This window comes from Pseudopipra pipra, chromosome 20 (assembly GCF_036250125.1).
Source record: "Pseudopipra pipra isolate bDixPip1 chromosome 20, bDixPip1.hap1, whole genome shotgun sequence".
Taxonomy (NCBI): Eukaryota; Metazoa; Chordata; class Aves; order Passeriformes; family Pipridae; genus Pseudopipra; species Pseudopipra pipra.
In genome coordinates this window covers 5752094-5768194 of record NC_087568.1, presented here as the reverse complement: position 1 = coordinate 5768194, position 16101 = coordinate 5752094, and the positions used below count along the sequence as shown (strand labels likewise).

Sequence of the window (16101 nt, the reverse complement as noted above, 5' to 3'; positions counted from 1 at the left end):
AGTCACAGTTTTGGAGCTTGTTGTTCTGAGGGCAGGGCTTAGAGGGTGTGGGGAATATGTGAATAGGCACTTGCTCCTCTTTGCTCAGACTAAGCTGAAATATTAACGTGCTGATGGTTGATGTCTTAATTATCTTGCTTTGCTCTTTTCTGTGCCTTCTTTCATCCTGACTGGCTCATCTCTTTGAGCTTGAAAACAGCTGTGGCAACACTCATGGATTTGTGCATGTTGTGACAGTCTGTCAACAATGCATTATATTATCCTTGCTTAAAAGATTTTACTCATGTTGAATCTAGTGTCTTGATTTCTTCATCTGTTTTTGGATATGTCAACAGCTGGTTCCTCCTCTTATGTGGCTCCCAGTGCTGAATTTAAGTGCTGAAGAGCCCCTTTCTGCAGCTGCTGAGGTGCTTGAAGCTGCTCTGGCTGTTACATGTTAGTGCTGGGGCTGTCTGGTTTCTTAAGGAGTTACTAACAGAATTAATTCAATCACCTGCATTAAGCAGCACAGGGGAGTGTTTCATTGTGTCCTGTTGGAAGAAGCCAGTTGTACTTTTCCAAGACAGCTCCAATGCCCTGTCCTTGAAACATCTTTGTTATGGCAAAGAAAATTAATTTTGGATAGGAAGCCTGTGGCCATATGCATTCATAATTTATAAGCTGACACAGCCTTTCTTCTCTGGTTTACATCAGTGTTGCAAGTCATCTGATGGCACTTAAATTTACAACACTGGCACACAGTCCCTGCCCCGAGTGTCAGTGATGTTGGTAACTGCAGACTGTGCTCAGTTTTGTGAGCTGGGGCAAAATGCTGTCAGAAAGCACAAAATGTAGCAGGCCAAGCCAGGTCTCCAGCATGGATTGTTCTGGTGGTTCAGATGTTCTTCCCTGTACTTGTCAGGACACGCTTGTGTGGTGGTAAACAGGAGCTGCTGCACTAGACTGAAGAATGTCAGTCTTGCATCTGACAGGAAGAGTCAGGTAATGGGTAGCTGTAAAGATGATGAAGTGCCATCCATATTGTAGGTGGATTATTCTTTTTCACGAGCTTCAGTGGAGACAGTGTGACCCAGTGGGTTCACTTCATCTTGCTGTGTCTTGTGGCTTGGGTGGGGCAGAATTTTGTGTGAAAGCCACCTTACCCTGCTCTCAGCGTGGGGTTCAGTGCCTGTTCACTGAGCAAAGAGGGGAAGTTCTCGCAGCTGCTGTTCCACCACTCTGCTGGTCTAAATGGTAAATGACCCTTTAAACTTGACACAGAATCACAGAATGGCTTGGGTTGAAAAGGACTCTGAAGAACTTCTAGTGATCATGTTCACTTCTCTACCTCAGAAGATGTTTTGTTCAACAGAAGGGATTTATTTTTTTAATGCAGAAGGGGCCTGATACAGGGATAATAGTTGGTTGTTCAGGGCTTTGGCATCTGGCTTCACTGTTTTTTCTTTCTAAACAGCAAAGGACAAAATAACTTGACTTGTTCCATCTCACATCTTGGGCTTTTCCAGTTGATCACATGGCTGTCCTTGTTCTTGGAAGGTTTTCTGAGGGATGCCTGAAAGCAGCTCTGTTTCAGACTCCTTCCCCCCCCTTAATTCTGGACTTAATAAACATGAGGGAGGAGACACAAAAATTCCCAGTCCCATTTCTGCCCAGTAAAGCTCTTGCATTTCCTGATTTTTTTTTTTTTTTTGAACAAAGAGCTCTATGTCATGCCCTTCTTTAGGATTTCAGGTGGAGCATGCTGGGGAGGGAAACTGCTCCATTGTAAACTTACCATAACATGTTATAGCTCGTCAGTAATCAGGGCTGTAGTTTTAAGAGCATCAAGGGATTTCTTTCCTTTATCTACCTCTGATTCTGTCAGCACCTGAACAACTTCCTCTTTGTCTGGGCTTCTGAAAGGTAAGAAATTCTGTGAGCAGTGCTTGACTTCTGCTTTGCAGTCCACAATCTTAGGCTGAAAACCACTGGGAATTCTGAATATCTGTAGTGGGAAAAAAGTTGCAAGATCCAGCATAAAATGCATCCACACCTACTTACCTAGAACTGTATTATGAGACTGCCTCACTTGAAAGCTGCACTCCACTAAAGGTGAGGAGGATTTCTGATTTCAGGGAAGTAAGGGTGGGAGTTAAATTCTTGTGCGTGTCCTGAGATCTTGCATGTAGTGCTCTTTGTCCAGTAGCTTTGTTAGTAACAGAATGGCAAACAGAAAGGAGGAGGAAAGAGGAGGCTGGGTGAAGTATTCAGCAGTGATGAGTCAAGCTGACAAACTGGCCAGTGAAACAGAACAGTGATGTTGTTTCTGTTCCCTCTGTCCCGAGCTGGATGTGCTGGCCAGCGGCCGCAGGCAGGGGTTTGAAGCACTGCTCAGCCAGGTGCCTGTTGACAATAAATCAGTCTCAAGTTTTTTAGATTAGATGGTTTTAGATAGAGGAATTGTCCAAATTGGAGGACAGTTGCTCTGTTAATAGCTGTGGTTTGTGGACAGCATTCATGCCCTCAGCTCTGTCAGCCTTCAGTGAGGTACAGGCTGTTTTATACGTTTAGTCTTGTCTCTGACTGGTTTTACCGTGTAGGTGTGGTGTGCTCAGAATGTGCCTGTTATTCCAACATGAGTGATTATCTTTCTCCTCCAGGTGTGTCTGGTAAAACACAGGATTAGTCCTTGGTGATGCTTATGGTTGGCTGAAGGCTGGGGAGGTTTGGCAGGCTGGTTATGTAAGTCTGAAACTGCTGTTCCTTGTCTGGGATCACCCTGTTGAGCACTGGGGAAGCTGTAGGTCCATGACCAGCAGGCTGAGGCAGGGATGGTCCCTGGTGGGATGCAAACCTGGATCCAGGTGAATTTGCAGACACTGAAGGGGGTGTGTAGTAGCCAACGTGGAGTGTGTCAATATTTCAGGAGCATATTTGTCTAGGTTGGATTGATCCTGCTGTATGATAATGAGGCTTTAGCATACAGATCTTTTCCTGAGCAATCTCAGATGTTGCTGCTATAAACTGTCCTGGGATCAGGATGTGAATTGTAGTGCTGCTTGATGCAGCTGAAACCCTCCAAGGTAAAGTAATTTCTTGGGGGCAGGGGAAGAGGGACTGCTCAGGGACTGTGTGGTAGCAAGGAATGCAAAAGCTGAAACACTTTTGAGACAAACAGTTGTAAGATTTTTGTTTTTCCCCTTCAGTGTGCAATACTTAAGGCCTATTAAATTACACCCTTAGAAAAATTACTTTCTTATGCTTCTGATAAGTTGACAGGAGTTTAGACACAGATGCTTTGGCTTATCAGCTTATGCAAGTTTAGTGAAATCAACTTGTCCTTAAACTTGAGTAAAGCACTCTTTCAAAATCTTAGTATCAATGCTTTCCATGGGGCAGAGGTAACTATGCTGCAAGTAAACTGCCTGTTCCTGAGCTCTAGCTGGAAGGTTCTGCAATTTGAGGTGCATATGAAGGAGCTCGGATCCTTCTTCCCAAAACTGCTCTGACACTGAACTTCCTTTCCTGTGGCTGTTCTGTCCATGAACTCAGTCCCTCAGTCCAGGTGTTCTGTGCTCAGCCTTTGGTGAGGCTGCATGACAGGAGGGACTTGGCAAATAAAGGTTCTTCACAGTGAACACTTTGCTGCTGACAAAGCACCCTGGAGTCCAACTCCGGGAAGGAGCAGAAGCTTGAAATGCACCGTCTGCCTGCTGGTCCTGCAGACCTTGGTCTGCTCTTGGTCACAAGGGAGGTAACTTTATTTCTGGCCAGCTGCCTTCATGCAAGGATTGCTCCCAGTCTTATGCCAGAATAATATCCTCCATGTAAATCCTGTCTTGATGTAGAACAGTCAGGAACTAGACATAGGGAGTCTGGGTGAGGAGGGATGTGACTTTCCCGTGTGCTTTCTCAAGTTTTGATGGGTACTTTCCCCTTTTGCTGCAGATGCTGGGAATAAGGTTAGATAAGACGTAGCAAATTCCAGCTTCTGTAAAGGTGGCCCCTTGTTTTATTGTTCCTCTTTGAGACTTGAATGGGGTCTCCACTGCTGCCAGGAGGAGTGGGGACTTGCTGTGAATGTCCTTTTCTTCCTCCAGTGACCCCGTCATTGTTACTGGAAGGCAGGAGATTTCCTGCTCCACCCTGTGGGGGTTTAATTGCTGACACTGAGCTGTAATAGATTCTCATGGGACACTCAGGATTTTTTTTCTTTTAGCTGTCTTGTAGGTGCACAATGTAAAGGGGGATTTCCTACCCCATGTAGCTGGTAAGCAGCCTTATGGAGCCAGCTGTGCTAATTTCTTTTTGGTTTCCTTCCTACCTATCCTGAGATACAAATCAAAAGTGAGCACAAGGGTCATTTCTTGTGAGGAAAGAATTAGACATTTTCTGGATTGAGCATCCTTTACACTTAAATTCATGTGAGTTTTGAAGTGACTGATAGATCAGTGCTTGTTCTCCTCCTGAACTTTGCTAGAAAGTATGATGTGATATTACTGGTTTTTCATCATCATTAGAATGAGTTACAAAGACTTCATGTTCTTTTGTGTTACCTTCGAATTGGGGAATTTTGTGAGCTCAGTTATCCATGGATCAGTCAGTTATCCATGGATCAGTCAGTTATCCATGGATCAATCAGGCTTCCAGGCTTTCTGTGGCTTGTTGAGAGGAGCGTGCTCAAAGTTTCATCTGAAAGTTGGAAGGACAGAATATGCACTGCCATAAGGCCTCTGCTTCCCAGAACCTTTTGCTTTCCTTTATGGCACTTAAATCCCAGCTGAGATGAACTCTAGGTGGGAATGGTTGGTCAGGGAAGTGGATTCTTCCAAGTATGTTCCCCCCTTCCTCTCTTTCTGAAGTAAATAAGGCAAAAAAACAGCTGTTACAGTGTTTCAGTACTGAATCTATCAGAGGGCAAGTAACTAATCTTTCCCAAGAGAATTAACTCAAAGGGAGGAAGCCAAAAGTACTTACAGGGAAGGAAAAGTCATGATATTGGGCAATGTTTTTTCTCTTTTCCAGCTTGCTTTATGAATGTGTTGATGAGTTGCATCAATTAAGTGGTTCTGGGAAATATAGTTGTATTGTATGTAGATCTTTTTCCTTGCCCCTGCAGTTTGAGAACCACACATAGACGAGAATTTTATGTAAAAGCAAACAACATGAGTAATGAACTCATGACAGCTAATCTCTGTGTGTGTGTGGATTTTATCACTTCTAACAGTGCTGGCAAACTCCTTCATCCCTGAAATAAAATCCCCGGATAAAACAGTAAATTTCCATATACTGGTTGATCAAGGGAATTGAAATCTGCCCTGTGAGCTTCCTTTAAGTGTGAATGTTTTGCTCCACAAACTGCTAATGATAAACACCAGTTGTGAGGTTTTGTGACAGTTCATCTGTCAGGGAAGACTGAAATGAACTTCCCAGCCTCAGCTGTGGCAAATGACTCACAGGAAGCCTCATTCATTTGTCTGCCAGTGACTTGAAATTGCGTCTTGGCTAATTCCAGTCCTGCTGTGCCAGCACTTAACAGGAGTGTTCTGATGGCCTCTTGTGAAGCAGAACAAAACAGTTTGAGCTGTTTCTGGTTTCCCTTCAGGTGAACCATGATTCCAGTCACCGAGCTGCGCTACTTCGCCGACACTCAGCCGGCCTATCGCATCCTGAAGCCGTGGTGGGACGTGTTCACGGACTACATCTCCATAGTGATGCTCATGATCGCGGTGTTCGGGGGGACGCTGCAGGTCACCCAGGACAAAATGATCTGTTTGCCCTGTAAATGGGTTACCAAAGACTCTTGCAATGACTCTGTGAGGGGATGGACAGCGGCAACCCCGGAGCGTAGCTACTATAACACTAGTCTAGTTCCCTCTGCGGACACGGGGCCCACGGGGATCCGATACGACCTGGACCGGCACCAGTACAACTACGTGGACGCGGTGTGTTATGAGAACCGCCTCCACTGGTTTGCCAAGTATTTTCCTTATCTAGTGCTGCTACACACCCTCATCTTTCTGGCTTGTAGCAACTTCTGGTTCAAGTTCCCAAGGACCAGCTCCAAGCTGGAGCATTTTGTGTCTATTTTGCTGAAGTGTTTTGACTCTCCGTGGACAACGAGAGCATTATCTGAGACAGTGGTGGAAGAGAGCGATACCAAACCAGCGTTTGGGAAAATGAATGGCTCCATGGACAAGAAATCCTCCACGGTCAGTGAGGATGTGGAAGCCACTGTTCCCATGCTGCAGAGAACCAAGTCTCGAATTGAGCAAGGGATTGTGGACCGGTCTGAGACTGGTGTGTTGGACAAAAAGGAAGGGGAACAGGCCAAGGCACTCTTTGAGAAGGTGAAGAAGTTCCGCACTCACGTGGAAGAGGGAGATATAGTTTATCGCCTGTACATGAGACAGACCATAATCAAAGTCATCAAGTTCATTCTGATCATTTGCTACACCGTGTACTATGTCAACAACATCACGTTTGATGTGGACTGTAAGGTGGACATTGAGAGCCTGACTGGCTACAGGATGTACCGCTGTGCTCACCCTCTGGCCACTCTCTTCAAAATCTTGGCCTCCTTCTACATCAGCCTGGTGATTTTCTACGGGCTGATCTGCATGTACACGCTGTGGTGGATGCTGAGGCGGTCGCTCAAGAAGTACTCCTTTGAGTCCATCCGGGAGGAGAGCAGTTACAGTGACATTCCTGATGTGAAGAATGACTTTGCTTTCATGCTCCATCTGATCGATCAGTACGACCCCCTCTACTCCAAGCGCTTTGCTGTCTTTCTGTCAGAGGTGAGTGAGAACAAACTGCGGCAGCTGAACCTCAACAATGAGTGGACTCTGGAGAAACTACGCCAGAGGATCACCAAAAACTCTCAGGATAAGCTGGAATTGCATCTTTTCATGTTGAGTGGCATTCCTGACACGGTCTTTGACCTCATTGAGTTGGAAGTCTTGAAGCTGGAGCTTATCCCTGATGTCACTATTCCCCCCAGCATTGCTCAGCTCACCAGCCTTAAGGAACTGTGGCTCTACCACACAGCTGCCAAAATTGAGGCTCCAGCCCTTGCCTTCTTGAGGGAGAACTTAAAATCTCTCCACATCAAGTTCACAGACATCAAGGAGATTCCTCTTTGGATTTACAGCCTGAAGACACTCGAGGAGCTTCATCTGACAGGGAATTTGAGTGCTGAAAACAACCGGTACATTGTGATAGATGGACTGAGGGAGCTGAAGAGGCTGAAGGTGTTGAGGATGAAGAGTAACCTCACCAAGCTACCCCAGGTGGTTACAGATGTTGGTGTGCACCTTCAGAAGCTTTCCATCAACAACGAGGGCACCAAGCTCATTGTCCTCAACAGCCTTAAGAAGATGGTCAACCTGACAGAGCTGGAGCTGATCCGGTGTGACCTGGAACGCATTCCCCACTCCATCTTTAGCCTCCACAATCTGCAGGAGATAGACCTGAAGGACAATAACCTAAAGACCATTGAGGAAATCATCAGCTTCCAGCACTTGCATCGTCTCACTTGCCTTAAGCTGTGGTACAACCACATTGCCTACATCCCCATGCAGATAGGCAACCTGACCAACCTGGAGCGCCTTTACCTGAACCGCAACAAGATAGAGAAGATCCCCACCCAGCTCTTCTATTGCCGGAAACTCCGGTACCTGGATCTCAGCCACAACAATCTAACTTTCATACCACCAGATGTTGGACTTCTTCAAAACCTGCAGAATCTGGCTGTGACAGCCAACAGGGTAAGTGAGCACGGAGCTGAGCTCCCGTGTGAGTAAATCACGCTGGCACTTGTGTTATCTGGGTGATTAAACGTGCTACAGTGGTCTGTGGGTACTGCTGGCACTGCCTTTTGTTTTTCTCTGAGGGGTTTATCTAAGGCAAAACATTGCAGATAACTCTGGGGTAAGCCTGTCTTCCAAGAGCCCTTGTTCTGGAGCATTTCCTCTCTTAACAGTGAGACTCCTTCCAAGTAACATTTGGAGGCTGTTTGGAAATCCTGCCTGCAGCTGGAAGCTTGTCTTCTTTAGATTCACATCTGTTTTGGGCTTAAAATGGAGATCTGAGAAACTAGTCAATATAAAACTATGTGCTTAAGCCTGTGTACTTCAGACATGTACATACACTATGGCAGCAGCCATCTAGGGTGTGCATGTGTGTGGCTTACAGCCTTGCTTGGAGTACTTTGCATTTCCAGGGATTGCTCCATAGTTTGGTCTTCTAAGTGAGAAGCTGGATATGGACAGAGTTGGGAAAAATGGTTCTTAAGCTCTCACTTTTAAGATGGATTGTCTCCTTCCATGAAAGTACTTCTGGAGGGAGCAAGGCACCTTCTGCAGTGTCCTGGCTCAGGGCAGCGGGAACTAAACCAGGTTTAGCGACTGGCAGTCAGATGGAAAAGTGTGAACTGTGGAAATTCCTTGACTTTTTCAGAGGGGAGAAAAGATGATGGCACCTTGCTGTGGGTTTTCCTGTGTAATCCCAGATGGGTTAGGTCTAAGCCTTACATTTTGGTCTCAGTGCTGGGCAGATTACAGGGAATGACCAAATGTGCCCAATTACCATAAACTGTTTCATGGCTTCTGTTGGAGGGTGTTTATTTGCTTAAAACAAACTATACCCATGTGTTTTTTCCTGAATCTTTGTTCCTTTGTTTGGGACTAAGGAGATTTCATTTACCATGTCTGACGAAGTTGAAGCTTTCATTCGTTCCATCCGCAAATCCCTCGGACACCCTTTTTCTCTTGGAGTTTATTGTCACCCAAAGTTGATTTGCAAACAGATTTAATTAGTTGCTTCTGGGTTCTTTTGGGACCCAGCAGAATTGTCCTGGAGCAATGCTGGTTTCCACTGTCCTACATCAAGGTCTTTAATGCTGTTGGCAAGATGTAATCCTGACTGAGCACTGCCAGATTGCCTGTGAGACACACAGAGCAGCTCAAGTGTGGTTTGGCTTTTCACAGAAGTGCTCTCCAATCAAGTACTTAATTGCTGGTGCTGTTCAGTTTTACACAGGGTTCCTAAAACTCCAGCCACAGCTTGGGGTTGGTGTCTGAAAGTTTGGGTCTGTGTTGTGCCTCTGCAAAGTGGCAGCAGACAAGCAGTTCAGCAGTCCCAGCTGAGCAGCTGCTCCCTCAGCTTTCCCAGCTCCAGATCTGTTTGTGTGGGTGGCTGAAACTCTGGTGAACTTCATGGTGTGTTCCTGGTCAGAACTCGGATGATTCTGTACCAGTTGTTTCCTGGCAGCCTTCCAGGCACAACACAGGGTTAATCTGCAGTGCATCCTCTGCAGTTTAGGGTGGAGTGTTTCTTGGATGAGAGGAGTGGGAGGCAGCTCCATTTTCTGCAGCACAGTGTGGCACCACCCATTTCTGAAGAAAACATGCAATAGGAAGGCTGGAGCAGCCTTGGCTGGGGTGTGTTTGGAAACAAAAGGTGGTGAGGACCCAATGGAACAGCCAACCTGTTTGTGTCTTCTGCAGGTGCCTGGGCAAGGCCAGAATTGCCCTGAGGTTCTGACAGCCTGGTTACTACCAGTAAACAGCAAGAAACACAAGGACTGATAGACTGACAATTCCCAAGGCCAGGAATTATTTAAACTGTGAGCTCAGCAGTCTCAGTAAATAGAGACTTCTGGAACTGGCTGGTACAACTGTCCCATTCTGGAAAGCAAGGCTGTTATAGCACATTGCTTCCTTCCTAAACCAATACTTGTCCCTTAAATAACACTATTATTTTCCAGAGTCTGTGATCATTTGATTGCATGTTGCTGTTTGCAAAACACTCCAGTACCAGTAACAATGACTGCATTGAACTGTCTTTAATTGGTCTGGTCTCATCTTGGCTTTTCCTTAGGCTTCCCCTCATTCGGAATGGATTACAGACTAATTTAGCCATAAATGATATCGTGCATAATTTGAATTTTAAAAAGGTCATGTTTGCATTTAAAGGCAAATGATAGCCTCCAAGCTGAGACTTTGAATTAAGGGGAGAATCCTGAATTGCTACATTTAGTCCCTAGCCTAGTGTTTGTTAAACCTTAGCCATAGTTTTTCCTAGAAATTCTTGGGGAGGACTGGACTATTAAAAGGATTTTCTAGGAATAAGCCTTATTAAATTAGTGATTCCTGTTTGCCTGAAGGTGGTGGTGGGAAAGCTACCAGCTGGTGGCTTCATTTTGCTGCTGTTGTTGCATTTTGGCACTGTCAAAAACCCCCATGATTTGAAGCCTAGGAAATCTTTATAACATTTCACAGCTCTACAGAAACGATGGAAGAATAGTCCCGGTTTTCAGGGCCTGGAGGTTGTACCCCCACAGCCTCTCACTGCCAAACTAGAAGTCCTGACTAAATCCAATCTTTGATGTTCAATATTAAGACTGATTGTGCAATGACTGCTTAAAGCAAAGGAGCTGTGATGCAATGACAGAATGAAGGATTTGGGATGGAAAGGAGCTAGTACTGATGGAAGCATGTGATGGCTTAGGTCAGATTGTGAGCAGGTTTCTGGTCCTCTAATCCTGTCCTGGGGGATGACATCTGTCTTAACCACCATCAGTGGTGATCTCTTGTAAGTGAAAGATGAATCCATAGAACTGTCTGAAAGAAGAGTCCATAGAATCATGGGATAGTGGCTTTTACTTTGGGAACAGACCTTATGATGGAAAGCAGGAGCTTATTAAGGGAGAAATGGATGATTTGAAAACAGTTACTCCTTAAACCTTGAAGCATTTTGTAGGCTTGCTGGTGTCTTACGTGTCCGTGTTTGCTCGAGACCTTGCCCATAACTGATTTCTTTTTTCCAGATTGAGAGTCTCCCACCTGAGCTGTTCCAGTGCAGGAAGCTGAGGACCTTGCACCTGGGCAACAACGTGCTGCAGTCACTGCCATCCCGGGTGGGGGAGCTGACAAACCTGTCACAGATCGAGCTCCGAGGGAACCGCCTGGAGTGCCTGCCCGTGGAGCTGGGGGAGTGCCCGCTGCTCAAACGCAGCGGGCTCGTGGTGGAGGAGGACCTGTTCAACACCCTGCCCTTGGAGGTCAAGGAGCGGCTCTGGAGGGCAGACAAAGAGCAAGCCTGAACCCCTGGGAAAAGGGAAAAGCCTCTGACCAACTAGCAGGAAGCAAAAGGCCATTCCAGCCCCCTTTTCCCCAGATGCTCCCCTTTCTCCACTCCAATCACTACCAGACTGGCCAAGGAGTCCTTGACAAATGTGACTCATTCAGAGTCAGCTTCTTGCCTCAGATGCAGGATGGGGGAAGCTTGGGATCCAGGATGAGGATCAAGACAGATTAATCAGCCTCTGAGCAAGGGCCAGTGGGAATTAGAGGTGTTGCTGTTCTTCTGGACAGGAACTGGGGTGAGGTGGATGGTGCTGGCAAGAAGAAATGACCTTTGAATGGAGGAGAAAAGGAATGTGGGGATTGCTGCATTGCTCCAAATAGGGCTTATATGTACCAGGAATGAGAGTCCAGTGTCCTGCAAGTGAAGACCAAGAGCCAGGAAACCTCTTGAACTTTCATCTCTGTGACACTGGGTACTGTTCCCCTCTGACTCAGATCCAGTCAGTGAGGCCCCCAGTGGGATGGGATGGGACACAAACAGGTGATTTTACCTGGATGCTGGCATTAGGATTTGGGGGATAAACATCTCACAACTGCTGGAATGCAGGATTTTTTTTTTTTTTTTTTTTACTAATTATCTTTCCCCTTTGCACTCTACACCTTTTCCTCTGCCCCTGGAGAAGGAACCAAACTATCTGCTCCCTTAAGATTGCACTACTTTAAAGGTTTCAAATCACTTGTGCTGATGAGTAGATCACACAGCATCCTTCTCCAGCTGATGTGCTGGAGGCACTAACTGACAATTCCAAAGCTTTAGCCTGTTCTGAAATGGATGGTTACAGTGCAAGTGAGAGATGAGCTGGATAAAGAGCAATTGGACTGTCTAATCTACTCTCCCAGAAACATTGAGTTGCTTCAGGATCTGGCTTTTAGTTTTCAAGCAACTTTTTAATTGCTGATATTCTGTTACATATCAAGTATTAATGTACAACTGGCCAGTGTGTCAGGGCTCACCTGGGCTTGGAGGGGAAACTCAGATTTCCTCTGCACCTCTTGTCCCCCATCCTGCCTTCCCCTACAATCAAGTTGTTAAATTAAGTTTTTCAATGCTCTGCTGGTGTTTTCCATGGATGCAGTCTCCAGAGCTGCTTGATTGTTGTTGTCTTCCCTTTAACAGCTATCAGTTCCTGTTACACCTCTTGACCTAAATAACAGGCTAATGCTGGTTGAACCTGGTGCTGGAAAAGAAACCTTTCCTCCTGTTTCTTCCCCTTTTCATTCCCTCGGTGTTAAGGAGGAGAATGAGAATCCTCTGTGGACTGAGCTCTTCTGGCTCCCTGGAATAGAACAGTCTTTATTGAAACAAGCCTGACCTGTTTGGTGTTCTTTGACAAAAAGCTCTCAACCTCCTGGCCTGGCAGAGGCAGATAATATGTAATAGCTCCTGGTAATCATGTCCTTAAGGTGGGTGGATAAGGTGTGCCTCCCGTACTCCGAGATCTGCACTTTTCCATCAGGAGGAAGAGGAGGCTCCTGGACCTACAGGTCCTGGTTGTAGCACTCTGCAGCAGACCAGCAGGTTGGCTCCAAGGTGAAGCACTGCAAGCTGAGGCATGAGAAGTTTGGAGGCCTCCCATGGGTACAGAGGGGGAAGCTGCATCCAAAGTGATTCCTGGCGAGCTGCCAGCGAGTGCCCTGGCTTAGGGAATTGTGGTGATCCCGTGGATCTTGGGGCAGTCAGGCACACTGTGGCTTTCTTCATCAGATGTAAGATATGAATTATATATATATATCCTAAATATGCTGAAACCATGAACAATGTTAACTGGACTCTGGATTTGTTGATGTTCAGATGCTTAAATAAAGCTACATTAAAATCAGGAGATCTGTTTATAAAACTGCTTTTAAGAAAAATGTAAATTTTGCTTCCCTTAGTCCATTCATTATGAAAAGTTTAAATGGTCCAGAGGATAATATAATTAAATCTCCATCTGGGAGGCAAGGTACTGTAAAAGCTTTTCTGGCTTCTAATAGGGTTAGTGTCTTGAAACTGTGTTAGAGTTGGGGCCACTGCTGAAAGGATGGGGAAGGACTGATGCTGATTGGATTGGATTTTGGATTGCATGAGCATTTTGGATCACAGAAATTGTTAGATGGGCTTTTATGCTTCTTGAGTAAAGCAGGAATCACTTCAGGCTTAGCTGCAGTAATGCTGTTTTCCAGTCAGTTCCTTGTGGTGGATGTGGGAGCTGTTTGGATGGTGAAGGAAACTGTTTTTTTCCCCCCTTACTCTGTACCAAAAGATAGTGGTGGAGAGTAATGGCCACTGCCTGGAACTTGAACTCTCTTTGCTATCCAAGGCCACTGGTAACTGCTTTATTACACATATTTTAGACTAGGCAGGGCTGAAAGGGCAAAGCACCTCACAGGAGTTTCACTGGGCTCCCAGGAGCAAAGGGATTTCTCCTGGATGTCTGGATAGCAGATGAGTGCTTTGACTCTTGATTGCAGCTGTGGTCTTAGTTATCCAAACTCAGCTTTGCACAGCTGAGTTAGAAGTTTCTCTAAGCAGCTCCTGAAAGTGCTGCAGTGCTTCTAGAAGCTTGCAAGGCTCTTGACCTGCTGTGGATCCCAGCAGGACAGGGGAACACCAGTCACAGAGCTCAGACTGCCCTGGTCTGAGCTCTGAGGCCAGCCAGTATTGATCATGCATGAAAACACCAGCTTTGTGTTGCTCTTGCAATATTCCAAGCTTAACTTTTTTGGTTATGGCTGCCAGGGCTTGAGAACTACCTGTGTGGCAAAATTGGGATGAGCCATCTGGTGACATTTTGTACCATAACAGGGGTGGCACAAATCCATTGTCACTCTGAAAGAGCAATATGAGTTATTTACTCCTGATCTGTGGTGCTTGGTCTCCCTTAAAGAGCCACTGATTCCAGAGTATTTCTCTTGTATGATGAGGTGGAAAAAGCTTTAAAACTTCCAAGGACACGGTCTAAGACCATGAGTCCTGAACATGCTAATGACTGAGGACTGCTGCAAAACTTGTCTGGTTTGCTCATTCTGTGAGGGATGGGCTCACATCAACAATCCTCCCTCACTTGCAGGTATTCAATCAGTGAATATTCCCTATTTTCCCTTAAGTTTCCATCAAACTGAAGATTAGGGGGTTTATTTCTGACACTGTGTGTTCACGAAAAGCATTCAGCTTAAGCAGACAGTCAGTGGTCTGGTCAGTGTCTTGTTCTCCTGACAGGCTTTTCAAAGCACTCTGGTAGTAGCAAAACAGATTATTTATTAGCTGCTAAACCATACAGCAACTTGAATTAAACCCACCTGTTTCCTTAATAGCACTTCTGAGCTGAACAAGTTCTTGGAGATCACAAACAGGCTCATCCCGTGTTAGCATCCAAGGTTAGTAACGTGCACTTTACCTTTCCTGCTAAATAACCCAAAAAGTGATAAATTGCAACTAATTGTTTTGAACCAGCTGAAAAGCAAGGAATACCAAACCTATGAATTGTGTTAACTCGTGCTGTACTCTGACACTCTGCACTGGAATGTGAGCTGAAGTTGTTCTGTGTTTCAGATGCTTTCTGATTTTATTATTTGATCCCCAATTAATTCAGCAGCTGGAAGTGATTTACTGTGCCAGTCTCAGTGGATAAATAGCTGTTACAGGTATCTTTCATGATGTGCTGTTGTTGGTATTAATTGTCACTTCCTGATAATATCCTACCTCATTTGTTATTTTTTCTTATTACCATTTATATGCTCCATTTAGCTCACTCCATTTTAATTAAAGTTCTTAGTGTTCACTACCATAAATAGTATTAAGTGGCTTTCTGTTGCTGAACCATACTGAAGTCCTTTTTTTTTTTCCCCCCCTCTTTAACAATTAATTCTAGGAATTTTGAGAACAATAGCACATCCTTTACAGAGGATGAGCTGTATGGAAAAAAGTTCCAAATATTATTGATTCCCCAGCTGTGACATTGTTTCCTTTCCTTACCTTTCTCTGCTTTTGAATGATTTGAGTTCTTTGGATTTTTAAAATATTTTTAGTCTTCCTTCAGGGGAGGAGTAACTTTTTCCCCCTCATTAGTATCTGTGCCTTCTCTAGAGATCTGTTCATGTAAGGTCTCCCCAGGGGCAGCTGCTCCCTCGGGTGTGTTCCCTTGGATTTTTTCCTTTCAACCACGGAGAGATTTCTTGATTTCTGGTGTGATTTCCCACTGCCAAACAATATTGTCATACTGTAAGTCATCTGCTCTGGAAGCTGCCCAAGGTAAGGCTGTGGGGATGCTGAATAGGAAGATTATTCCATTTTAACCCCGCTGTTTGGCCACACAGTGGATTGTGGAGTTTTCCAGAGCAAGTGCCAAAACCAAGTGAGTTTTTAGTCCTACCTGTGTTCTGACAGTGCAGGAAGCACAATTGGAAGAGGGCAGGAATATTGTGTGTGTCCCCCCTCCAGGAGGTGGGTTAATACTCCACTGCTTTGGCAGCATGAAACCCTCCAGAAATCTCTCCAAAATCCTGTTTCAAGAGTAGCTGCACTTGAATTGCTGGACCCCAACAGCAAAGGGGTGAACTTTGTGTGAGTTCATACAAAGGCTTAATTTAGGATTCCTGGAATTTCCCATCCCTCCCTCCCTCTGTTTTCCTTTAAAGGAATTTTATTGAACAATGGGGGAATTTTTCTAGAGGAGACTTATTGAGAAGGGGGCTACTGAGCCTGAGTCATCTTTCCAGCTGACAGATGTGCCCATTGCAGTAAGACACCACTCATGGCTTAAACATGGCTCACTCCCATTGTGGAAATGCAGGAGCAGGGCTGTGGTTTGGCATCTGAGACCTGCAACTCAGTGTAACATTTCAGAATCATGACATTCACTTTGTACCTGGGATTGTTTGGGCAGCTGATCAGCAGCACCTTCCCTGGGGGCACTGAAGCTGCCCTTGTTTGCTCTGAAAGACTTGTACGACTGGACACTTTAACAGAATAAAAGTTGTAAGTTTTAATTTG

The 16101-nt window shown here is 45.4% G+C and overlaps 1 protein-coding gene across 2 annotated transcripts in view; it reads left to right on the top strand.

Moving 5' to 3' along the window:
- The window catches only part of LRRC8A (leucine rich repeat containing 8 VRAC subunit A), a 19528-nt gene extending 3427 nt beyond the window's left edge, over positions 1-16101 (top strand). Inside the window, exons 3-4 of one of the 2 annotated variants that reach the window (XM_064676968.1) lie at positions 5585-7748; positions 10811-16101. In XM_064676968.1, coding sequence (XP_064533038.1) covers positions 5592-7748; positions 10811-11086 — 2433 coding nt within the window. In that variant the 5' untranslated portion in view covers positions 5585-5591 and the 3' untranslated portion in view covers positions 11087-16101. The remainder of the gene's footprint in view (positions 1-5584; positions 7749-10810) is intronic. The other variant, XM_064676969.1, reaches the window with a different exon arrangement.